At 37.5% G+C, this 25,793-nt stretch overlaps 1 protein-coding gene across 1 annotated transcript; it reads left to right on the top strand.

Moving 5' to 3' along the window:
• Nucleotides 1–17,959: 17,959 nt before the first annotated feature.
• Nucleotides 17,960–25,513, top strand: TMEM17 (transmembrane protein 17). Its single transcript, XM_004478460.5, has 4 exons — nucleotides 17,960–18,067; nucleotides 21,919–22,022; nucleotides 22,190–22,303; nucleotides 23,331–25,513. The coding sequence occupies exons 1-4, from the start codon at nucleotides 17,968–17,970 to the stop codon at nucleotides 23,607–23,609; spliced, it is 597 nt and encodes a 198-aa protein (XP_004478517.1). The 5' UTR covers nucleotides 17,960–17,967; the 3' UTR covers nucleotides 23,610–25,513.
• The last annotated feature ends 280 nt before the right edge of the window (nucleotides 25,514–25,793 follow it).

The following is a 25,793-nucleotide window of genomic DNA, read 5'->3' as shown; positions in this document are numbered from 1 at the left end:
TCTTGCCTCACTCTTCCTCATCCTTGTCCCATCTCTGCTTCCAATTTCATCATCATTAACCCCACAGCACACAGAAGCCTTCATCTTTAGCAGACTTTGTAGGCAACTTCATTGTCTGATGCTACCTCACTGTCACTTGCAGCTTCTTCCCTGAGCAGCAAATGTTTTGCCCACTTTCTTTCTAAAGTGATCCAACCAGCTTCTGCTTGCAAGGAAAACAACTTCTTTTGATACTTGGGAGCTCATCTTCAAAACAGGTAAGCAATGCCTTTGCAAAGCATTGCCTAGTTCAGAAGTATACGGATTTTCTGCTTCAACATCTACACCTATAAATTCAAAAGTTTTTCCACCTTAAACATAAGAACAGCTTCAGTTTTCCTGTACTCTTGTAGGTAGCCACAGTGGTGAGGCAGGGGTCTAAAGTGGAGTCACTGAGTCAAGAGAAACCTGTAGACTCCTGTCACTGTTTACTGTGAGGACTAAAAGCCTACAGGGCTTTAAAGATGGAAAAACCTTATACAAATGGGAGGAGTTATTGTAATCCAAACACAAAGACACACAAACCAAGCAACACTAATGCTTTCCTCATACAGGGTTGTGTGGTTAGAATTGGAAGCATTTCTTTTCCCTAAGGATCACAGGCTTTTACTTGCTGAGTTAAAGAAGCAGTTTGGTCCATATAGAAGAGACATACAAAGTGAACAATCCACCCCACAATTAAGAAAGAAGCGCAGTGAGTGCAGTTCTTCCGCCAGCCTCCTGCCTCGCCTCTGCCAGCCCTTTGCATCACCCACCCTCTCCCCGCCCCTGGCCTTTTGCGGGATTCCTTTCCTGCCACTTGGAAATGACATCTCTTGCCTTGTAGTTTTCAGGCTTGAAAAGTTCTGACACACACCTATGAGAGTACCAGTCAAATCTGAACTAGTCCTCCACCTTAGTGACAGACTGTTAAATTTTTTTAAAAAAAATTGTCCCTCCCCAAAGCTTTTAAAGGATCAACATTCCTTTTATTTAAAATATGAAAGAAAGAAAAACCCAACTAACTTGTTATAAACAAAGCAATTTTGAAATTCTAATCACACCCCAAAAAAAGTCAAGAGATCCTTTTTCCCCAGGACCCGTATCAATGTCCTGTGTGACTTCTGGGAATGGCTTCTGGCAGTAGAATGCATCAGAAATTCAATCTGAGTTTTGCTGCTCTGTCTACTCCTGTAGAACCAAAGTGCCAAATCACCTTTGAGAAATGGAGCCTCAAAGCAAAAGCTAAGTCATTTTTCAAGTTCCCAAAGATTACTCATAAGATGGAGATATTGGGTGCATTCATATGTGTTAATTTAATAATGTGTGTCAAGCCTCAACCACACCTATACATATTGCCCCCTTCCTCTCTTACCTCCCCATGATTTGCTTCTCCTGTTTCTTATATCATTAGAACCGCCACAGCAACCACCATGGGAATTTTCACAACCTTCATAATTTACCATGAAAGCCAAAATAAGGAAAAACAGAGAAGAGTTAAATGAAATGTTTCCAATAAGTCCCACTAACATTTATTTTCATGCTCATTTGCATCGCTAGGTACTGGAAAGATATTCTATAGCATATTTGGGTTTCCATCAAAGACCAAACTGGGAGAAATGAAACTTTGGACCTGACCTTGGTGTGATGCTTCCTAGTTTACAGAACACCTTTGTGGTCATGAGTCCCTTTAGTTCTCACAACAACAGCTGTGGAATAGGCAATATTGCAAGTGAAGAACTTGAATATCAGAGAATTCAAGTGACACAAGTAGGAAACTGTGACACTCAAAACCAGACCTTCTGACTCTTTTCACTACTTCACATTTCCCCAGGTAAGTGAAATACAAAGAAAATAGAACAGAAGAAATATTATATGAAAAATGTTCAAATATAAGGAATATAGAAAGGTCAAAGAAAAGAGGATCAGAAAGAACACATTAAAAGACAGTACTGATTTATTTATATACACACACACACATATATAATACATATATATAGGCTGTAGATATATATTCAAATACATGCATTTGCATATATCACTCTATAATTTTTTAAAAATTGTAATGTCTTCTATTTTTTTTCTAACAGGTCTCATGGTGTTAATAAATTGGAAAGCTAACCAAAAAACATATTAACTACACTGTGTTTCTATTGATTTATTTGTGGCTGTAGTACCACTGGACCTGGTCCTGGGATAACTTCTCACACATAATAATTATTATTTACTAATGGAAAAGCTCTGTGGATGCAACTAAAGAGCCAGTGACATAAAGAAAAGCCTGTTTAAATGATCTGCAAAGCGGGGCCACAGCTGTAACTTTGCCCTGGCAGAGCCTGTCAAGTAAATAGCATGATCTTTTCAAACACAGCAATATTATTTTCTTTCTGGCATTTGTAATTTGTTAAAACACTCAGTGTGCATGCCTTTCCTCCTAATAACAATGGCAAAAGGCCAATCTCTGTATTTATCTCTTGTACACACATTACTTCCATGTCTATTTAATCTAATTTTTACATTTGAGCAAGTTAAGCATATTGAATAATACACTAGCTACAAATTTTAAGCAGCACCCTGTGATTGATATGATATCATCTATAGCTCAGTGAAGAAACATTCAAAAATGCCAAATAAAACAATTTTGTTTGGAGATACTGTAAAAGCATCCCAAGATCAACTACTGGCTCTACTTAGGGAAAAATAAAACGAAATAAAATGCCACGCTGCTTCAAAATGCTGATATTTGGTTTTGTAAGACCCACTACATCTGGTGTTTCATGGGTTTAGTTTCATTGCCAGGGCCCCAAGAGCATGTGTCTGGGATCCCGGGCTTTATCTACCAACCTATTTGTACCTCAGTAGATATGTGACTATCCAACAGCTTTCTAATTTAGAAATGATGTAATGATTTTCAGTAACTTTTATTTTATTCACAACTTAAATATAGATACTGAAACAAGAGCTGCCTAACATCACACTGCCCACACAACTTACTGTTTGTATAAATTCCTCTAGGCATGCCTTTTCTCCCCATACCGTCCTTCAATCTCAGGGTTTGAAGAAATCTCAAATGTTTGTTGAAGCCAGACACTCTCCAGACAATTCAGGGCAGTGGTGAGGAGTCTGGAAGCAAACTGCCTGTGCCTGAACTCAGGCTTTCGTACCCACCAGCTGTGAGATATTGGGTGAGACTTTTGGTCTCTCTAAGCTTGTGTTTCATTTGTTAAGGGGGATAATAATAATAATCTTTCTTTGGGTTGGCGTGGTAACTAAATGATATGACATATGGCTCAGTACATACACACGGTGGGTGCTAGAGAAATGCGAGTTCTTTAGTTCCTTCTACAATTTTCCCACTTGTTTTTGCCTTTCATGTCATAGACATAAATATGACATGAAAGCGCTCATGTCATATTCACCTGCTCACTCAGCCTTGGCCTGAAAACTTCTAAGACAGAGAACTTGCTCCCTAAGGCAACCCTATCACAATTTTGACTCACTCTGATTCTTATAAATTCTGCCAGAGCTTAAGTCTCTTTTCCTGTTGCCTCTTTCTGTTGATCCTGATTATACTTCCTTGAACTTTTCAGAAAGAAAAATTAATCCTTGTCCCATGTAACAATTCTTCCTCTAAATAGCCTGAAACAAGCAAATATGACTCTTATCTCAAGTCTTCTTTTTCCCAGAATATTCCCAAATCTTTCTCTCATATGACCCTTCACCAAAGTCACCTCACTTCCGTCATGCTGATTCCCTATAAATCTCTTTTGGTGTGGTCTCTTAAAATGGATGTACAAAAAGGAATGTTACTTGGCCGTTAGAAGCAATGAAGTTCTGAGATATGATGCAACATGGATGAATCTTGAAATAAGGACGTGATTTCACTTGCACGAAATGTCATAAATAGCACATTCATAAGGACAGAAAGTAGATTAGGGGTTATCAGGGAATGGGAGTGGAGGGATAGAGAGGTTTTGGCTTGGTGGGTATAGAGTGTTTATGAATTTTGGAAAATCTTAAAGAAAATTGATTTTTTTTTATAAACTGGAAAAAAACACAACTATGATGGAACAAGTTAATAAAATAAACCAGGTGAGGACCAAGATGTTAAAAGTCTATGAAATTCTGATTCTGAATAATGATGGTTTTATTTCTTTATTTCCAATCCTTATGTGTTTTATTTCTTTTTCTTGCCTGGTTCAGTGATAAATAAGAAGTATATTGGGTGACCTTGTCTTCTTGATTTTAAAAGGAATGCTTCTAATGGTGAATTATGTATATCAAGCCTTACTTTATGTCAAGAAAATTTTAGCTAAACTTGAGGTAGGCCTATTAGAAATAGAAGTGCATTTACAAGAAGCATGGAGGTTTTCTGAGAAATGCTTAACTCTAATGTCTGTAACAGACAACCTCAAGCTAACTTAGAATTGAAGCTGTACTTTTTATATATTTTTCCACTATGAAAACCTGTCTGCCTTATCTTGAGAATGACAGAGTATGTTTTATTATACATACTCTCTCCTCCAAAATTGTTCAAACATTAGCCAAGAAAAAAAAAACAAACAATCTCAAGTATATCCAAATCGAATCTAAATATCAAGCATATCAAAACCGAACACCAAGCCTTTAATTCCTCTGACAATAGTGTAAGACTATAGACCTCATAATTCTGGACCCTAACTTATTAATGAAGTCCAAGATCCCTGAACACTGACACTGACAACCCCTAGGTCTGCCATCAAGGGGTTTGGTGGGGGTGGTGTGTGGGGTATGTGGGAAACTCTTATGTTTTTTATAATATGTATCTTTTAAAATAAAGATAACTTAATTAAAAAATTTTTAAAGTTTAAAAAATTAAAAAATTAAAAAAGTCCTAGTGAATATGTTAGGTCATTTTAGTGAGATGCAAGAACAAATGGGGCTATTGAGTAACATTGATAACGTTGGGTCATTTTCTTATAATAGGTAAAATTTGATCATTTTTCTGTGATTTGACATTATTTGACTTTGAGTTACATAAATATCTATGTTAAAAATAGATTGTTTTCCATTAAAAGTTCAGAGATTAGTATTGAAAAAAAGAGGTTATGTGATTGGTATATCACATTAATGATTACATGATGATTACACATTAAATGATAGAAGGTATAGAGTAAATAGTTATGTAATTCAGGAATACTTTTCTGAATATGACATGAAAGGCAAAAACAGTAACATGATTGAGAGAGATAACTGCTTAAAAATGAAAATCTTCTATGTGTCAAAAAGGTGCCCATAAAATTAAAAGGCAAATGACAAACTTTGAAGAAATATTTGCAGTATGTATTTCAGAAAAAGGGTTAATATGCTTAATAGAGGAAAGCCCTTACAGAACATTAAGGTATGTACCCTAGTTGAAAAATGAACAAAGGACATGAAGACAGAAGCTCTAAAACAAGAAATGTCACATATATATGAAAAATGTTCAGTATCACAGGCTGAGCAGTCCCTTCAGCATTGTCCCACTCCAGTGAGAGCTAATTTGATTGGCCACCACTTTGCAAAGAATAGCCAACACTTCGAAATATCTTCATCTAAAAGGAAACACTGGGTATGGTAGGCACTATGACTGAGGTGTCTGGTACTAATTATCTGCTAATTCTGGCAAAGTGAAAAATGAGGTTATAATATATGATTTGTCCAGGGTAAACACAACTTGCTGTCAATAATCACCATTTCACTTTTTAAAATATGCACAGACCATGCCATTAAAATCCACTCTAGGACTTCTATTTCTAGGACTTCTAGTTTATAGACCAATCCCTTATATATAGCTACTAGAAAAGCTAAATAAACATCATGGCAGTTTGAAGCTTTTACAGATCCCAGAAAATCATATCCATAGGGTTAATCCATCCCTGTGTGTGTAAACCTATTGTCAGTGGGAACTTTTGATCAAATGACTTCATTTAAGGGCCTTTGATTAGATCATGTGACCCAGGGTGGGTCTTAATCTTCTTACTGGAGTCCTTTATAAACAGAGGAATAAAAAGCTGCAGAGACAGAGCAGAACCCAGGAGCTGAGGGGAAGCTATTTTAGCCTGAAGCTGAAAGCAGTAAGGGCTTAGAGGAGAGGGGAGAGATGAGCAGATGCCTGCCATATGTCTGATTACCCACAGCTTCAGCACAGGGAGAAATCGTCTTCTGTTGATTCCTTGATTTGGACACATTCATGGCCTCAGAACTGTAAGCTTTTAACTTAATAAATCCCCAGTGTAAAAGCCAGTCCAATTCTGGTATCTTGCTTGGCAGCCTTTAGCAAACTAAAACAAAACATATTTGAAAAAATCTGTTTGAAGGTATTGAAGAGTTTCCAAAGTACCAAGGACTTGAGGGGAAAAAATTCCTACATAGAAGGGAAACTCACTGGACTGAAGTAGACTGCTTTTCCATTTGAGGCATTTTAGGAATCATAACAGATAAGGCTAGACAGGAGGAGAAACTTGGCAGAAAATAGCTACAAAGAGACAGAAAAGCTGAGCATGGATTTTGACAGACTCACAGAACTGGAGCGCCAAAAACTGGTGTAGAGAACCACCAAGACAGTAAGGGCATGAGGGCCCAGCGTTCTGGAGATAAGGGAAAGGCTGAGAACTGAGCCCAACCATCTGAAGTGCTTTTTACTCTTTAGTCATTTACCAATCCAGGCAGCACAGGCTGAGATGTTAAGAAGCCAGGCACAAAGCAGCAGATAAGAGGTTGAGGGAGAAGCAGACATTTTGGCTGTCTCTCAGAGCAGGGGACATAAAAATTGGAATTCAGGATTCACCAAGAATAGCTTCCAAGATATACCCGAATCTTTCTGTTGGCACCCATGAAAGATTACCTTCTAGGTAATTACCTTTCTGTTGGTACCCATGAAAGATTACCTTCTAGGAATAGGGAAGAAACAGAAATAGACCAGGCATCACCAAGATTGAAACCCAGACTGGATCAGCTCAATCCTTGATTGGACTAAAGTGATCTGTCCCTATTCTAAAGGGCTGCCAGAAGCAAAACTCCTGCCTGAAGGAAGGTATCATTCTCTGAACAGGGGTTGGTAAACTATGAACTACAAGACAATCCTACAGACCATCACTTGTTTTTGTAAATAAAGTTTTATTGGAACACAGCCACATATATTCATTTATGTATTATTTATCACTGCCTTTGCACTCTCATGGCAAAGTTGAGTAGTCATGACAAAGATGTATGAGCTGCAAAGTCTAAAATATCTGGCCCTTTACATAAAAAGTTTGCTAATTCCTGCTCTAGAGCCTCAAGTTACTTGTACGGTATTTAATACAAAAGTCTAGCGTTTAGTTTTTTTTAAAATCACCAGGCATATTACCAGAGGACAAATGAGTAAAATAGAAAATCTCAACAGGAGATTTGGACATTGGCTTTTTCACACATGGACTTTGAAATAACTGTGATTAGTATGTTCAAGAAAAATGACCAAATTTAAGTTTTAGACTTTCACTAGACAACTGGAATCTATAAAAATTCAAATGGAAGTTTTAGAACTAGAAGAAAAAAAAAAAGGTAATTACTGAAATTAAGAAAGTAATAAAGAGTTGGATTTAACAGCAGATTTGAGACAGATGAAAAGATGATTAATAATCTGGAAGATAGAGAGTAGAAATTATCCAGACCACAGCATGAGGAGAAAAAACAGAAAATACATTTAAAAAGCAAAAGAACATATGGAATACAATGAAAAAGTCTAACTAACATGTAAGTGAAGTCACAGAAATTAAAGAGAAAAAGAAAATGAGGAAGAAGCAAATATTTGAATAGATAATAGCCAAGAATTTTTCAAAAATCCAAAATACAGCAAGCCACAAGAAATGCTATGAACTTCCAGAGATTTAAATTAAAAATAAATAAATAAGCAACTCACATCTAGACACATCATGGTATCACGGAAAATAAAATTAAAGACAAAGTAACATCTTCAGAGTAACTGGAGAAAAAGACATATTACCTTCAAAGGGACAGAACAAGACTTATATCTGACTTCTCACAAATAATGAAAATGGGATAGTAATATGTCATCTTTAAAGAAATGGAAGAAAATAACAGCCAACTTAGAATTCTATATCCAGTGAAGTATGCTTTCACTGAATTCATATTTTCACTAAATGTCTGAAATAGAGACATACCAGACTCCCCACCCCACCCTCCAAAAAAGCTGAGGGAATTTGTTACTAGTGAGCCCACACTGACAGGAAAAGGGAATAAAATCCCAAAGAGAAGGACAAAAATGTAGAAAAGAATAAAGGACAACAGAAAGAATAAAATCTTGGGTAAAGCTAGAAGAATATTAACTTATAAAGCAATAAGTATATACTGTGGAGGTTAATAGCATGAAGAATTAAACATGTAACAACATTAATACAAAAGGCAGGAGAGGGGCAAGTAGAGTTTTCCAAAGTCTTTACATTGTCTGGAAAGTAGTAAAATTTTTCATTTATATTAGATTCAAGGACATGAGTTATCTCAAGGGTAACTACTAAAAGAACAATACAAAGAATGTATAATTAACAAGCTAACAGAGGGGACTGTAGAATAATTTAAAAATAATGCAAAAGAAATTAAGAAAGGAGAGGAAAGGGAACATAGAAAAAGTGGAAAAAATTGAAAACAAGTAAAAATATGAGATTTAAATACAAATATATCAAAAATTATTGAAAATGTAAACGGATAAAATTATCTAATTAAAAGACAAATATTGTTAAACTGGGTTGGAAAAATATATGTTGCTTATAAGATCCATATTGTAATAGCACATAGAGGTTGAAAGTGAAAAGATAAAAATCGATTATTATCAAATGTTTACAAAAAGAAAGCTAAAAGGCATAGCATACTTTAAAGCAAAAGCATCTCTAGAAATGAAGAGAAGAGAAACATTTCATAATGATAAAAGGGTCATTTCATTTCTGAATTTCTAAGCTCATAATAACAGTTTCAAAATATTATGAAGAATACTGAAAGAACTAAAAGGAGAAATAGACAAATTCATAATCAGGATGGAAGATTTTAACACTCTTCTCTCAGTGACTGATAAAACAACCAGACAAAAAAATCAGTAAGGATATAAAATAATTGAATAACACAATTAACAAACTTGACCTAAATGAATTTACAAAGAACTTAATCCAACAAAAGAAAGAAAGAAAAAAAAACACATTATTTCAAGTGCACCTGGATATTTTTCAAAATTGACCATATGCTGGGCCATAAAGCAAGTCTCAACAAATATCAAAGTATTAGAGTAATACAGAGTATGTTCTGATTATAGTGGAATTAAGGTAGAAATCAATTACAAAAAGATAACTAGAAATTCCCTAGTGCTTGGAAATAAAAACAATACACTTTCAAGTAACTCATGGGTCAAAGGAGAGATCTTGATGGGAATGTGAAAATATTTTTAACAAAATGATAATAAAAATACAGCATATCAAAATTTATGGAAGCAGTAAAAGTCAAACTTAAAGGAAAATCTGTAACTTTAATGCATATATAAAAAAGAAGAAAAGCTGAAAAACAATGATCCACATATCCATCTAAAAAAAGTCATATCCAGGGAAGCAGATTTGGCTCAACAGATAGAGCATCCATCTACCACATGGGAGGTCCAGGGTTCAAACCCAGGGTCTCTTGACCCATGTGATGAGCTGGCCCACGCACAGTGCTGATGTGTGCAAGGAGTGCCCTGCCATGCAGGGGTGTCTCCCGCATAGGGGAGCCCCACGTACAAGGAGTGCACCCCACAAGGAGAGCCGCCCAGTGTGAAAAAAGAGCAGCCTTCCCAGGAATGGCACTGCAAACACCGAGAGCTGACGCAGCAAGATGACGCAACCAAAAGAGACACAGATTCCCAGTGCTGCTGACAAGAATACAAACTGACACAGAAGAACACACAAAAAAGCGAATGGACACAGAGAGCAGACAAATGGGGGGGGTGGCGGGGTGAAGGGAAGAGAAAAAAAAAGTCATATTCAGGGAAGAGGACATGGCTCAAGCAGTTAGGCACCTGCCTACCACATGGGAAGTCCCAGCTTTGGTTCCTGGTGCCTCCTAAAGAAGATGAGCTGACAGTGAGCACAAACAATGGGGGATGGAAATAAATAAAATAAATCTTTTTAAAAAATGCATATTCAAAGAAAACACAGAAAATTAAATGTACAGAGAGTAGAAATAAGGAGAAAACAAAGATTAGATAATAAACAGAAATTAATGAAATAAAAAACAAGTAGACAAATGGTTCTTTCAAAAGACTAATATAGTTGATAAATTCCTATCTGCACTAAACGAGGAAAAACAGAAAAGGTGTGAATAACCAATATCAGGAAGGAAAAGGGAGACATCAGTATAGATCTATAGGCATTACAAATAAATATTGATAAATATTACATAACAATAACTTAAAATTTTATATAAAATAGATAAGTTCCTAGAAATTTACAACTTACCAGAGTTGAAAAGGAAGAAATAGAAAATCTGAATAGTTCTACCTCTACACACAAAAATTGAATTTAGAATTTAAAATCTTCCCCCCCCCAAAAAAAAAAAATTCCAAGCCCAGATGGCTTCTCTGGTGAATTCTTTCAAATGGTTACAAAAGGGAAAATGCCAATTTTACACAGCCTTTTCCAGAGAATAGTAGAAGAGAGAACATTTGCAACTATTTTATGAGATCAATATAACCTTGATACCAAAAGCTGGCAAGAACATCACAAGAAAAATTACAGGTCTTTTTCTTTCATGAACCTAGATGTAAAACTCCTAAATAAAATATTAGAAAATATATCCAGTCACACTATTGGTAATAGCCCCAAACTGAAAATGACCCAAATGTCCATCACTATATGGATAAATTTCATAGCATATTCACACGATAGAATGAAAATGGAAAAAAAAAAAGCGAACTGCTGAGACCAGCTCAGCAATAGGTCTGCACGAAAGGAAGGCAATGAAGACCTGAAGAAATAAAAGGACAGAAAGAAAGACACAAGAGAGGAAACAAAGATGGGACCAAGGGATTTCACAGATTTTGAAAGGGAGAACCTCAACCCCAGTTTCCCCATTGTATTTATTTGAAAGCTAACGAGCAGCTGTGGGCTCCAGGAAGCAACTTAGAACATCTTGTACAATAACAAGAAGCAACTTGTAACATCCACAATAAGGTAATTTACAATAACAGGAAGCAACAAATAGATAGGCCAGTTTCCCACAACAGCGAACAGGCTCCACACTGCATGGATGAATCTCACAAATGTAATGTTGAATGAAAGAAGCCAGTCACAAATGATACATATTGTGGGACTTCATTTATATAAAAATCACATCTGGAAAAATTAATCTACACATGTAGAAATCTGATGTCAACTCCTTTAATCATGCCTTAGCTTGATTCCATTTATTTATCAGCCTCCTCAGGTTATTAGTACTGTATTAGTCAGCCAAAGGGGTGCTGATGCAAAATACCAGAAATCTGTTGACTTTGATAAAGGGTATTTATTTGGGGTAGAAGCTTACAGTTACCAGGCCATAAAGCATAAGTTACTGTCCTCACCAAAGTCTATTGCCACATGTTGGAGCAAAATGGCTGCCGATGTCTGCCAAGAGTTCAGGCTTCTTGGGTTCCTCTCTTCCCTGGGCTCTGCTGCTGTGCTCTTTCCACAAGGCCAACTTAGACTATTGGGTGAAGGGCTCTGTCTCTATCCTTTGGGCTTCTGCCGCGTCCAAGGAGCTGTCTCTTCCTCTGTGTTCTTCCCGTGTGTTCACTTCCCAGGCTCCACCTCAAAACCTCCAACTCTGTCCTTTGCCATGTCTTTTCTCTGTGAGTCCCCATCCACCAAGGGGCCAGGGACTTAATGCCCTACTTACATGGCCCAATCAAAGTCCTAGTCATAATTTAATCAATTAAAAGTGATACCTCTGACAGACCAGTTTACAGACATAATCCAATACCTATTTTTGGAATTCATAAACAATGCCAAACTGCTACAAGCACCATCTCATTCTGGCAGGTAAGTCTCATTTTTGTTCATTTTTAACTTAAAATTCAAACTGAATTCAAGACTATTTTTCCCTCCCTTCCCTCTGAAGAAAGGCAGACAGGTCTGCTGCTAGTGACTTGGAGTGTATGCGTGTGTTGGGAGGAGACACTGCTGTACTCTTTATGCCCTGCGCTCTCCTTTCTGGAGCTTCCCTTCTGATGTTAAGGCGAATGGGGCAGTAGATTTTACATGGCTTCCTATGGAAAGGTTGCAATCCCCCCCCCACCCTTAGGATGCTGCTGCTTAACTCCATCTGACTTTCAATGCTCTCTATCCTGGAGAGAATCCAAATATGGCCTTCTCATTGGCAAGGGACATAGAGGTGCCTCCTGCCACCCAGGTACTTGAGGCAGAAGACCTTGCACCTACTTAACTCTTCCACGAGGAGTCCAGCTAGCAGCTTCTCTTAGAGGTGGGAATGTGGGTTACTTGTTGTGTCTCTTCCCTCAGCTAGGCCATCTTTCTGCCATCCCCTCTCCTTGTCCTAGAAGCATCAAGCACTCCCAAAGAGGTCAGAAATGAGAGGATGACCTGTTCCCAACCCAGTAGAGGGAGAAATGATTGTGCATTTCTAAAATTCACAAGCAATTCTCTTGAGTTCTCCTCTCTTGCCTTTGAGGAGGAAAAGTACCCACCCCCTCTTCCCTTACAGTGAGAATGATGTGAAAGGCAGGTATAGCATCTCCTTATAAATTTATACTTCACAGAAAGCTAATCTCTATACCTGACCTTGCCTTATATTTCAGGTAGAAGGGGTGGAGGGTTTGGTTTGGGAAATGTTTGGTGGTAGAGCTGGTTCTCAGTTTTGACATTTCTTAGTAGGCTAGCCTAACTATTAATCGTTTCTGAACTTAGAATATGTGTACTTAGCTCCTTTAGGCCCTATCCGGAGCCTGGGAACATCTCTATTGACATCCTATTTAACTTGTCTTCAACCACTTGGAGTTTCTATTAATCTTCACAGTATGTACAGAAAAAAATGAACAAATCATATTAACTAAAAATGCAGTGGGAACAGCAATGGGACATAGGAATAATCACAATTATTTTTTCACATTGCAAAGGAAACTTCAAGAAAATTTGCAAAGTTGTGTTAATTATCTACATAAATATAATAAATCGCATTTATTTGAATGCTTTACCTATGTTGATACTTTTCATTTTATTACCAAATTGTTTATAAGATTCACTCTTACATCCTTGATGTGACTGGAATTCAAAACCGAATATGGGGGAGCACATGTGGCTCAAGTGGTTGAGCACCTGCTTCCCACATGGGAGGTCCCAGATTCCGTCCCCGGTGCCTTCTAAAAACAACAACAACAAAAAAAAAAAACAACAAGCAAATAAATGAGAAAACCAACTTAGGGGAGGTCATGTGGCTCAGTGGTTGAGTGCTGGCGTCCCACATACGAGGTCCTGGGTTCAGTCCCTGGCCCCAGTTTCTCCAAAAACAAACAAACAAAAACACAAGTGAATATGACTAAGCAATGCAAAAAATCACTAAAGACAAAGCACAGTATTTGTGAAAAGCAAAGCAACACAGTTTAAAACCAGCAAGAGGGTAAAATGTATTAATATTTAGTATGAAAAAACAATATTTTATTATAGTTTTTAAAAATTTAGATTAATTTCTTCCAGAAAGGGGAATGTAAGTCACCCTTTACAGAGTGTAATGCATAAACTATTATTAGGACAATAATGATATCAATACTAAAAATAGAACTTGTTAGTTATTTAATAAAATGACCGCTTGCTTCTAATCAGTATCATAATTCACTTGACAGATGTGAGATTTCCTCAAGCAGGTTTTTGCTTTACTGAGCTTTTTCCCTCATCTTGACATTCCCATCTCCCACATAGTTGGATGCATGGAGCAGCTGCTTGATATAGTAGATGAGCAATTGGTAGGCAGACACAAAGAAATGCCACAGAACCAAAAAATTATAATTTAAACTGCATTTTAAAAGGGATGTCTTTGAAAATAAATTATTAAAGTCAGCCTTGAAATATCATTTAGTATACTATGAAAAGTTCTTTTCACAAGATTTGACTTTCTATGTAATTCATAGCCTGACTCTTTCTTATACACCTTTCTAAAGTGCTGTGAATAGAATATATTGTACTAAGGATTCAAAAAGATTTTGAATATCCATTAACATTTTGAGAACTATAATATATTTCAAGTAATTTAGAATAAGATTTTTAAAATGTGGATGCTAATGTGGATTCATATTTAAAGAGATTCTACTCAAATTATAATTCATCTTTAGAATTATCTAAATTCCGAGAAATGTCGCAGATCATTTTAAGGCAATAAATTCAATGACATGTTCATTTAAAATATTATTTCTAAATTCTTTATTAATATCAAGTGGAAAGAATTTATATCTTTATCATACCAAGAAATAATTTAAATAACTTCCCAAATTAGTTTCTTGACACATAGGGTAATACATTATACTAGGTACCTTTGCCTCTTATCAAGGAGAAACAAGCCATTGCAATAGCCTCAACATTTTTGAATATTTAATAAAATGAACCATAAATGTAGTTAAATCCCAAAGAAATACATTTAAAAATTATTAGAGAAGCACATAGATATTACTTTGAGCATAAACATTGGTATAAGAAGTAAATTTAATTTATAGGGTTATTTATTAATCTAGCTGGGAATGATTGCCACGATTCTAAGTGAGAATTCCGTTCTTCTCTCTTTAGATCCTGTATGAGTAATAGGTCCAGAATATGAGAAACCCAAATATACTAATCTCTTAATGCATGAAAGTGGATTTGCCCCTCTATTCTTCAGTATTTCACTAATGTGATTGCCTATAAATATTTTACTGTGAGGATTAACGAACAAAATATTTGGAAAGTTTTTTGAGCCCTTTGCACCATTTGCCATATCAACAATGGCAGAATTCTGGGAAATGGCTATGGCTCAACTGATAGAGCATCTGTCTACCATATGGAGGGTCCAGGGTTCAATTCCCAGGGCCTTCTGACCTGTGTGGTAAGCTGACCACATGCAGTGCTGCCATGCACAAGGAGTGCCCTGCCACGCAGGGGCACTCCCGTGTAGGGGTGCCCCACGTGCAAGGAGTGTGCGCCTCAAGGAGAGCCACCCAGTGTGAAAAAAGTACAGCCCACCCAGGAGTGGCACCGCACACATGGAGAACTGATGCAGCAAGATGACGCAACAGAAAAAAGACGCGGTTTCCCAGTGCCGCTGGATAATGCAAGTGGAAGCAGAAAAACACACAGCAAATGGACACAGAGAGCAAACAATGGGGGGAGGGGGAGAGAGAAATAAATAAAATAAATCTTTAAAAATAAACAATGGCAGAATTCTTTCCAAACCATGTTTTTCTCTCAAAGCTCTTTTCTCTAATATATTTTTACACCATCACTGCTTTTTCCTCTCAATTTATTTTTGGCAGTTATTTTATGTTTTTGTTACCTGATAATCAGTTTCCATCCACATTGTGTGCAGGTTTTTGAAAGTGCTAACAGGTACATCGGTAGTAATCAATGTATAGAGCTTGTTTGGTGACTCTTCCTTCTCATCAGTTTTCTGGACAACCATACATGAATATGACATGGGACTTTTCTTATTCCTTTGGCCCAGACAGCTTTGTTAAGCCTGGAGTCAATGCACACATCTGGCATTCCCATCTCCTGGCAAATTTCCATATCTCTTTGAGTGCCCAAGGGGCACATTTCTTGAAGCCCTCTCAGTGCATGCACTTGGGAATGGTGATGCTGTCCTCCCTGGTCACTGCCCACTGCCTCGTTGATGGCAGAATGGCCCTTCTTCTCGCCATCCTTCTTTGCAGGAGCCATTCTGCCTGCACCAGGTTGGAAAGGAAGAGCGCAATAGACTGTGGGAGACGGAAAGCACTGGTCCTCAGTTATTTTTTACTAAAGTTTTTTCCTGACTACAAAACACATGCTCATTATAGGAAATTAGGGTAATAAATAAAATTAGAAGGAAAAATATCCATACTTCCATCAATTTTTCCTCCAGGATTTTGGTGAAATAATTACAATCTAAACAATGCTACAATTCTTTTTGCAATGTTGGAAAAATCTCCAAAATAATTCACGCAGGCTTTTGACAAATTTGGTTCCCATGCATAGGCTGTTTATTGCATGTTGGCTGCATCCACTGTCTTTACTAGGAAAGCAAGAGAGGTATCGCTTAGCAGGTATAGTTGAATTCAGAAAAGTAAATGCTGGCCTCATGTGACTCCACTGTAGGTGTTCCTTCTTCATACACATCATTTTAAAAAATGTGTAATATAGCTATAATTTATAGAGTGCGTTATTTAATGAACCATATCAGTAGGATGTAATTAGTCTCATTTTACAAAACAAGGGCCTGAAGTCAATTATATAGCTATTAGATTATATAGTGATAATTTAGGGGATTTGAACTCTGCTCTTTCTGATTCGAAGGGCATTTCTTCCACTAAAGCCCAATTTCTCACTCTAAGTATCATATTTTGCTTAAATAGACCTTTTCCCTGGGTACTTTAAATGCTGCCCCTTGCCTCTTTTTTTTGTAAATTTCCTAATATCAGTTTTGGAAGTAATATCTTAGTGTATAAAACTTTATTAGTTTCTATGATTATTTCCCCAAAAAAATACTTTTAAGTTTGGATTATTATGTTAAAGGGCATGAAAAATTTATTTGTACATATTGTCAATTGCTTTTCTCAATGGGGTTGTTCAAATTATCATTCAAACAGCAGGGTATGAGGCTTCCTACTTTACAAATTAAAATCTTGATTAATTTAATAGATTTAAAGTGATTCTTGGTTGCTAATTTTAAGCCGTTTTTGATTGCCATAATTAACTGCCCTTTAGTATAGTAATTCTATATTCTATAAAGTGGATCTTAAGGAAGGGCTGGTTAAGTCCCTGAACTAGAAATGGGAAGATATGGGAATGGTCATTATGTCTTTTATTCCCATGTATCAACTCAACAGTCATCCAGCTCCCGCTATAGACCAGGCACTGGGCTAGTGTTGGGTCTTATTTGGGAGAAAGGTGGAAAATACAGAAATGTTTAAAGAAGAAAATTTAAATCACCCAAAACCCCACTATTTAGAGATAACCACCGTTAAGTTTGGATTATTTCCTTCTAGTCTTTTTTAAGCTGGTGTCCACATACTCCCTCTTCCCTTTCCCTGCTCCCACATATTTACGCACACATTTTGCTAAATTAGGTTCATCCCTACTTACGTTTACCTCTGCCTTTAAAACAAAATCGGTGTCACCAATATATATTTTTGCAAACATGCTTTTTCAAAGCTGCTACAATGTATCCCATCGAATGCACATGCTCCAAAACATTTAATCAGCTGCCTATTGCTGTATATTTTGATGATTTATAAATTGCTTTTTACTAAAAAAAAACAAATCGATATGCAACATTATTTTACAGATATACGAGGAACTGCTGGGTCAATGACATTTTAAGCCCTGCATCCATTTTATATTTCTCTCCGGAAAGGATGTCCCGATTTACCGTCTCACTGGCAAGGTGTGAGGGCTCAGCGCATTGCAGCACAATCTAGTCCCAGCTTATTTATTATTTTGTTTTGGTTCTTAAAATGGTGGGGGTTACCAGGACTAAAGCAGCTGCTGTTCTGTACACTGCTCAGACCTTGGTTCCTGGGGAATGGATCCCGGCGGCCCCGCGCATCTCTGTTCTAGGCACGCGGCGCTGGCCCCGCGGAGCCTCGCAGAGCCTCGCAGAGCCTCGCGCAGCCGGGTTGCCATGGGAACCGCAGAGCGCAACTGCGTCTGCAGAGTAAGCTGTGTCTGACCGGCCGAGGGGTACCGAGGCCCAGGAATGGAGCTCCCAGATCCGGTCCGTCAGCGGCTGGGAAATTTCAGCCGCACGGTGTTCAGTGACTCGAACCGCACCGGGCCAGAGTACAACGAGGGTCCGGGTGAGTGGCCTTGGCCCAACGAAGGGGGTGTGGCCCGCAGAGGGCCTGGTGCCAGCTCCGGAGTGTCCAGAGCATGCCCGGACCAAAAATGGCGATTTCGCCTTCAGCTGGTTGTCTGCCGTGCGGGCAGAGGCCGAGGTTGCGGCTGGGGAGCCTCTGGGCCAGAACCCGGGGCTTCCTGATCTGGCCAAGCTGCGGCCTGATCCACGCATTAAAAGCGCGGCGGCTGAGCAGGCGCGGGCCTTTGCACCGCGTGGAGCTCAGCGCCGCCTGGGAAGAGCCTAAAAAAATAAAATTCCATTTAAAAACCGCCTTAGTCACTCACTCCCATTCCCGCGTCCTTCCCGAAGGCCGTGGTTGCATTTTCTCCAGTGTCTGCCCCTGCTTTTATGTCCATGTTGGGATCTGGAGAGGTGGGAGCCTCCACACACACAAAAACGCCCCGCTTCTGTGAAATGTTATTTGCCTTTTCTCACTTCCTAGCAGAACAAGTACCTTCCCTCTCAAATCTGTTTTACAGCACAAGAAATGAAAAAATTTTTAAATGAGTCCTTTTAAACCTCTGACCACTCTATACAGTGACAGCTGCCACTCTTGCTGGGCCTTGAGTAAAACTGGTCACCTTCCCTGTCATCGCTTCATTCCCTATACATAGCTCTCTAAGAAAAAACCACGATACTTCATTTAACATGATGACAAGCGAAAACGCAGTTCCCTCCAAAATAGTTTTTCCTCTTAAGTCGTGACGATTGCATCTTTGCGGTTTTTATCACTGCTGGGAAATCGAAATCGTTTCAGGGGTTTGTTTTTAAAGAAGGAGAGGAAAGCAAGGTCGATTCCCAGAGTTGCAGTTTGTCACCTTGATTACTTGCCTGTCCCCAGATTTTAGACCTTTTGATGATTTGGGATATACAGGGAAAAACATAATGTGAAAATTAGGTTTTCATGTTTCTGATTTCTGCAGCTGACACTTAACAGACACTAAAATCTGATGATTCTAGGCAGTGATTTAAATCGGGTCAGCAGTTTTCTGTATAGGTCCAGATAGCAAATTTTAGGCTTTGCCAGCCACAGGGTTACTGTAGCAGCCATAGACAGTAAGTAAATGAATGGGCATGGCTGCATTCCAATAAATCTTTACTTATGGCCACTGAAATTTGAATTTCAAATGTTTTTCATGTGCCATGAAATACTATTTTTTTTCAACCATTTAAAAATGTGTGAAACCATTCTTAGCTTATTGACTGTACAAAAACAGGCAGCTGACCAGAAGTTTGCCTACCCCAGATTTATATATTTTAATTTAAATTGAGTACCCAGAACTCAACTTGTACTTTTGTAAAATTTAATAAATTGATTTCTTGTCCTTTTGAAGTTCATTTACGTATTAACATCATTTTCAAATATGTAATTTTAAAATTGATATGCAGAAATATGGACAGCGTATAACTCTTAAAATGTTCACGCACAAAATTTCTAACAGAAAAGGTTTTCTTTGCAAAATTTTGACTACAGTTTCTGTCAAAGGTACTAAAATTTTTAGCTTAACCAATTTATCATTTTTTTCCCCTTGTTTTCTTCTTTGTGGATCTGAAGTAGGTTTGATTATTTGTACTGTGTTTACAAGTTTATGTCACTATCATGTCCACAGCTAACCAAGAGTTGTACTGTTATGGAAAAAAAAATCCTAGGCTGATGATTTTAAGATTTTAAGAATTTATTCCTTTATCAATGGTGATATAATAAATATGTGCAAGCAAAAGCAAATCATAATAATTAGTTTTATTTTTAGAGCTAAAGGAAACCTTCTGGCTGTTGAGATCATGATTATTTCTTATTTTTTAAATTATTAAATGACATTCAAACTATTCAGCTGTGGAGAAAGAAAAATATCATCTGTTTTCAAGAAATTATTTTCGAACCTTTGTAAATTCCTACATTTAGAGCAACTGATTTAAAAATATAATATCTGTTCTTAAATTGTTAGAATTTAGTCAACTTTATGATGTACTTTTTTATAGTTCTCAATTTTAAAAATCAAATTCTTAATTTAAGACCCCTTTCTCTTACATAGAAGCAAGAAAGTACTATGTTATCAGCCTTAGGTAAATGGAACACATTTAAAAAGAATGGCTATACTGGTAATGTCCTTAAGACTGTATGTTTTCATTAATTCATTCTTTCAGTTTACGTTATTTGGTATTTACTGTGCATAAAACAAGATGCTAAGTTCTGTGAGGGTCTCAGATCTGAGTAGTTAAAGAAAAAAAGGGAACTATTATTTACTGAGTGGCTGTTAAGTGCCAGGCACAGTGCTAAGGTGAAATAATTTATATACTCTAAAAAAGCAGCCTGTGAGGTAGTTTGTTTTTTTTTTAATAGTTTCCCACCCCTGCCCCGAGGTGGCTCCCTCATCTGTTTGCACATTGTTTTTTTGCTTGTTGTCTGTACCTTGTCTGTTTTTTCCTTTAGGAGGCACTGGGAACTGAACCCAGGACCTTCCATGTGGGAGGCAGGTACTCAACTGCTTGAGCCACATCTTCTCCCCCAATGTGAAGTAGTTTTAATGTTACCATTTTACAGATGAAGAAACTGAGGCTCAAAAAGGTTAAATACCGGGAAGCGGACTTGGCCCAGTGGTTAGGGTGTCCGTCTACCACATGGGAGGTCCGCGGTTCAAACCCCGGCCTCCTTGACGGGTGTGGAGCTGGCCCATGCACGGTACTGATGCGCACAAGGAGTGCCCTGCCACTCAGGGTGTCCCCCACGTAGGGGAGCCCCACGCACAAGGAGTGCGCCCCGTAAGAAGAGCCGCCCAGCGTGAAGGAAGGTGCAGCCTGCCCAGGAATGGCGCCGCCCAAACTTCCCGTGCCGCTGACGACAACAGAAGCAGACAAAGAAACAAGACGCAGCAAATAGACACAGAGAACAGACAACTGGGGGAGGGGGGGAATTAAATAAAATAAATAAATAAATCTTTAAAAAAAAAAAAAAGGTTAAATACCTTATTCCAGGTCTGGCATTCAGAGTTGAGGGGTGGGGGATTGGGGAATGTCTGTCCTAGTTGAACTTGTAGTTCATGTTCTGTTTCCTTCACCAGGCTGTTTCTGGGAGGGGAGGGGAGGAGTGTGGGGTAGGTGAGGTGAGGTAAGGTGGGAATGTGGTTCTTTGCTAATGCTTTCCACAATTTAGAATTAGTACCTCTGGTGGGAGAGGGGATTTCTGCTGGAGTGAAGCAACATGATCAGGGAAGGAGTTATGGAAAAAGGGACATTGAATTGGGTGTGAATGAATGGGTTGGATTAGGGTATGCTGAAAAGGGGATGTACCTAATAACTTGGGGAGATTATATGTATTCTGTGTATTCATTTTATAGGCTCCTTACGTAGAATTCTACAAAGGAGATAATGTAATTATTGTTACTGTTCAGTAAGATGCATATTAATTTTCCACATATAATCTATACCAGGGGTATGCAAATAGGTCAGGAGACTGTAATGACAAAATGATGAAGTAATTGAGATATAATGAAACATGTTTCCAAATACCAATATTTGAACTAAATGATATTATGGTGAATATTCCTTTTACCATCAATGATTATAGATCATTGTTTTGTTTTGTTTTGTTTTTAGGAGGTACCAGAGATTGAACCCAGGACCTTGCCCATGGGAGGCAGACACTCAACCATTGAGCTACATCTGCTCCCCATCAATGATTATAAATAGGCATACAATTGGGAGTTTTTTTGTACCAAAAATGTTATTCTAAGGAATGAAAGGACTTGTAGGGCATAGACCAGGATTTAGAGTTTCTTTTCTCTGTTTTTTGTTGTTGTTTTTTTTCTATAGATAATGAAATGGTCTCCAGTTTGGCATTGCAGATGTCAATTTATTTTAACACTTATTTCTTCCCACTGTGGTGGGTGAGCAGCATTATGATGCTTCAGCTGAAGGTAAGTCTATATTTTATACCCCTACTGAGATGTCTTCTACCCATCCTTAGCATTATTATATTGTCAATCAAATTAAAGTCCTAATTATTTTATTCTATCCTAGGTCAGTTTCATGATATGTGAGATTATACAAACTTGTTTATTTTTGTTTTTATTTTTTATTTTAGTATTCTATCTTGCCTGACTACTACAAATTCATTGTGGTCACTGTTATCATCCTCATTACCTTAATTGAAGCCATCCGGTTGTATTTGGGCTACATGGGTAACCTACAAGAGAAGGTAGGCTCTTCTTTCCTTCTGGTCAGTGCTACACATAAATGCAGTAGAGCTTTCATAGCAAGGAAAAGGCTTTGAGATGTGCTGGACAGAGCACAGGTCTGAACTTAAGGCCAGGCTCAACTTTTCTACTTTTTTTTTTTATTATTATTATTTATTTATTTATAACTTTTCTACTTTTGTCACTGTGGTTTATTTGCTTAATCTTTCCAACCTTGGTTTCCTCGTACTTAAGATAGAGAAAATAATATTTAATTCACAGGTTTCTTGGGATTAAATAAAATGACTTATATACAGTGTCTGAACATAGTAAGCACTTAAGAATTGATCATTTTATCTCTGTCTCATCAGTCTTGAAAATACTTGGTCAATGAAACATGTTTATTTGGTTCCTGAATAAGAAAATGGGGGGAAGGGAGGAGAAGGGAATTGGAGGATATAAATTAATTTCCTATGTCAGGTACAAAGATTGTTTTCTGTGTCTTCATGTTGAGTAAGCATCTACTGTAACAAGCGCTTAGGGATAATGCCTAAAGATATTTGTGTTTTTTTCCAGGCCCTTCATAATTAGGCCCTACCTAGCCTGTTTAGTGTATTTTCTGCTATTTCCTAACACAAGCATCCACTCCTGGCTGATGTGTTGATTATCATGCTTGCTTCACATCTTTGCTTAGTTCTCTTCTTTCCTTTCACCCAACCTAAAAGCCCACATCCTTGAAGCCTTTTTTTTTTTTTAACCTATTCTCATTACTCTCTTGTCTTATTTCTTGTGTAACATTTAGTCTATACCTCTAAATGTTGCATTTAATTATTCACTGAAGTGTAGTATTCTAAGATTGTTTCACATAATTTAGTTTTGTCTTCCCAACTAGACTGTAAGTTCTCTGAAGACAAAGATCATGTCCTACTTCTTTTGAATTGCCCACAGATTCTTGCCCAGTGTGGGCTCATATTGATGCTGAGTACTTCTCTGTGTAATCAGAAGACTGTACTTTACTGATCATATTACTCTTAATATGTGTCTTTACAGGTTCCTGAGTTGGCTGGCTTTTGGCTTTTGAGCCTTCTATTGCAATTGCCTTTAATTCTTTTCTTGCTCTTTAATGAAGGCTTAAAGAATCTGCCACTGGAAAGAGCAATACATATCATCTTCACTATCTTCCTTACATTCCAAGTTGTTGCAGCATTTCTTGCCTTGAGGAAAATGGTAAATCAGTTGGCAACCCGTTTTCACCTCCAAGACTTTGACCGGCTCTCTGCGAACAGAGGAGACAGGAGAAGGATGAGGTCATGTGTAGAAGAGATTTGACCCAGTACTGTTGAGTGAAAATCTGAAATCATTCTAGAAGACTCTTAAGAGGAAATAATCAGAGATCTAGCATGAGAAAAAGGCCAAAGCAAGTGTTTTGAATTGTATACTCTCTAGCTCTGGAATTCCAAGTTTGGGAGAAATAATAAGGCTTTGTTTGCACAGTACATGAAAACAGCAGAGTTAACCCTAAAACCTAGATGTTGTCACTTGATGCCTAATATCTTAATATTTTTTGTCATTGTTGGCCTTTTCAGGCATGTAGAAATCTGTCTTTTGGTGTTTGTAATTGACCTGTTTTACTGTAATATTTCTAGTTAAGAGCTATAAATAGAAATGTATACATTTCTTTTAAACTTGTCTGTTACCCACATCTTGGCTGTACATCTGATCCTATTTCTTGAAGTACATGGAAATGCTTGTCAATATTCTTGTATTTAGACTGTATTGAAAAGCTAGGAGACCAGATTAGCATGCCTTCCAGGGTTAGATTCTAACCCTAGTATGATCGATAATATTGAGGTTCAGAAGAAAACAGATGGATTGTCATGGTACTTAGGAACTATTTATCATAAAATTGTCACTTTCATAAAACCATGTTCAGTATTTAAGATGGTGGTGTACAAATTTTTTTCCAGTAAATTATAAAGTGTTTATGTTAAAGTATCAGCAGCAAATCATTCCTGACTTACCATTTCTTTTGGGTATGGGTTTGTTATTTTTATTACAGAATTCATTCTTTCTTGCAAGAGAAGGGAAGAGAAAAAAACCAAACCTTCTGTGTAGCAGGCACTGTACTAAGTAAGCACTTTAGTTCTTGGGATCGCTCCTACTAGATCACTGTTCACTAAAGAACTGCTTCATACCAAGCAGATTCACATAAGAGTTGAAAACCAGGGTGCCTACTGACTGATAAGCAAGAACTAAGATGGCCAGAGGAACTTTAACTCATGATCCTAAATTGGTATGTTCCCTTGCTAATAGGGAACACCTATTTAAGGAAATATAGTAAAGAACAAAGTTGTGAAAATCACTTTTAAGAGATTGTTGATGGGAAGCAGACTTGGCTCAATGGATAGGGTGTCCGCCTACCACATGGGAGGTCCATGGTTCAAACCCCAGGCCTCTTTAACCTGTGTGGAGCTGGCCAATATGCAGTGCTGATGTGCGCAAGGAGTACCCTGCCACGCAGGGGTGTCCCCCGCGTAGGGGAGCCCCACGCGCAAGGAGTGCGCCCCATAAGGAGAGTCGCCCAGTGCAAAAGTCCAGCCTGCCCAGAAGTAGCACCGCACACACAGACAGCTGACGCAGCAAGATGATGCAACAAAAAGAGACACAGATTCCCATGCCGCTGACAAGAATAGAAGTGGACACAAAAGAACACACAGCGAATGAACACAGAGAGCAGACAATGGGGGGGGGGGGAGAAAGAAATACAAAATAAATAAATCTTTTAAAAAAAAGAGAGATTGTTGGATTGGATTGTCTTAAGGGATATAATATTTTTATCATTTTTCTTTTTTTCCTATAGGGAAATGTGCCTTTATGAATAATCTGTTTCATTGAGGGTTGGTTTTAGCTACAATAAAAATCATTCTCTCCAATTTTCCATTCCTGCAATTCATGCTTATCTTGGGATTTCCATGTTTTTCCTTATTCTTTCTTTTATTGCTTAACTGAAAAGTATGTCTTCACTTCCCACTCTTTCTTAATTATACCTGGGCAAACTATGCTAATTTTTAAAAATTTACATGTAATTACATGTAAAGTTCAATCAAAGATTTAATCCATATATACTGGCTGATTAATCTTATCTCTGTTTTGTGGGGGTCATTCTTATCAGCCATTAGATGTACTCCAATAATTTGAAATTCAAAATAAATTTGTCTGGATTGTTTTCTGAATCTTACATTTATTTGCATTTGTTTCCCAGATGGGAATATATAGGTGATTCTATAAGAAAATATGAACTAAGAAAATTAAATCTACAAAACAAATAAGGGGAGGACCAGAAGATTTTTCTATTTCAAGATTGTTTCTGGAGTTTTCTTTTAGATAGCATTTCCTCTGATACATTAAACTTCTAAATATAGGACTAAGATTAATAGCTAAAATGTTAAAGTCATAATCATTTTTTAAAAAAGGTTTTAAAGACCATAAAAATTAGGGGAAAATGGATTTGAT

The sequence above is a fragment of the Dasypus novemcinctus genome, chromosome 17, assembly GCF_030445035.2.
Source record: "Dasypus novemcinctus isolate mDasNov1 chromosome 17, mDasNov1.1.hap2, whole genome shotgun sequence".
Classification (NCBI taxonomy): Eukaryota; Metazoa; Chordata; class Mammalia; order Cingulata; family Dasypodidae; genus Dasypus; species Dasypus novemcinctus.
Note: the sequence above shows the minus strand (reverse complement) of the source record. Positions and strands in the feature narration are given on the sequence as shown.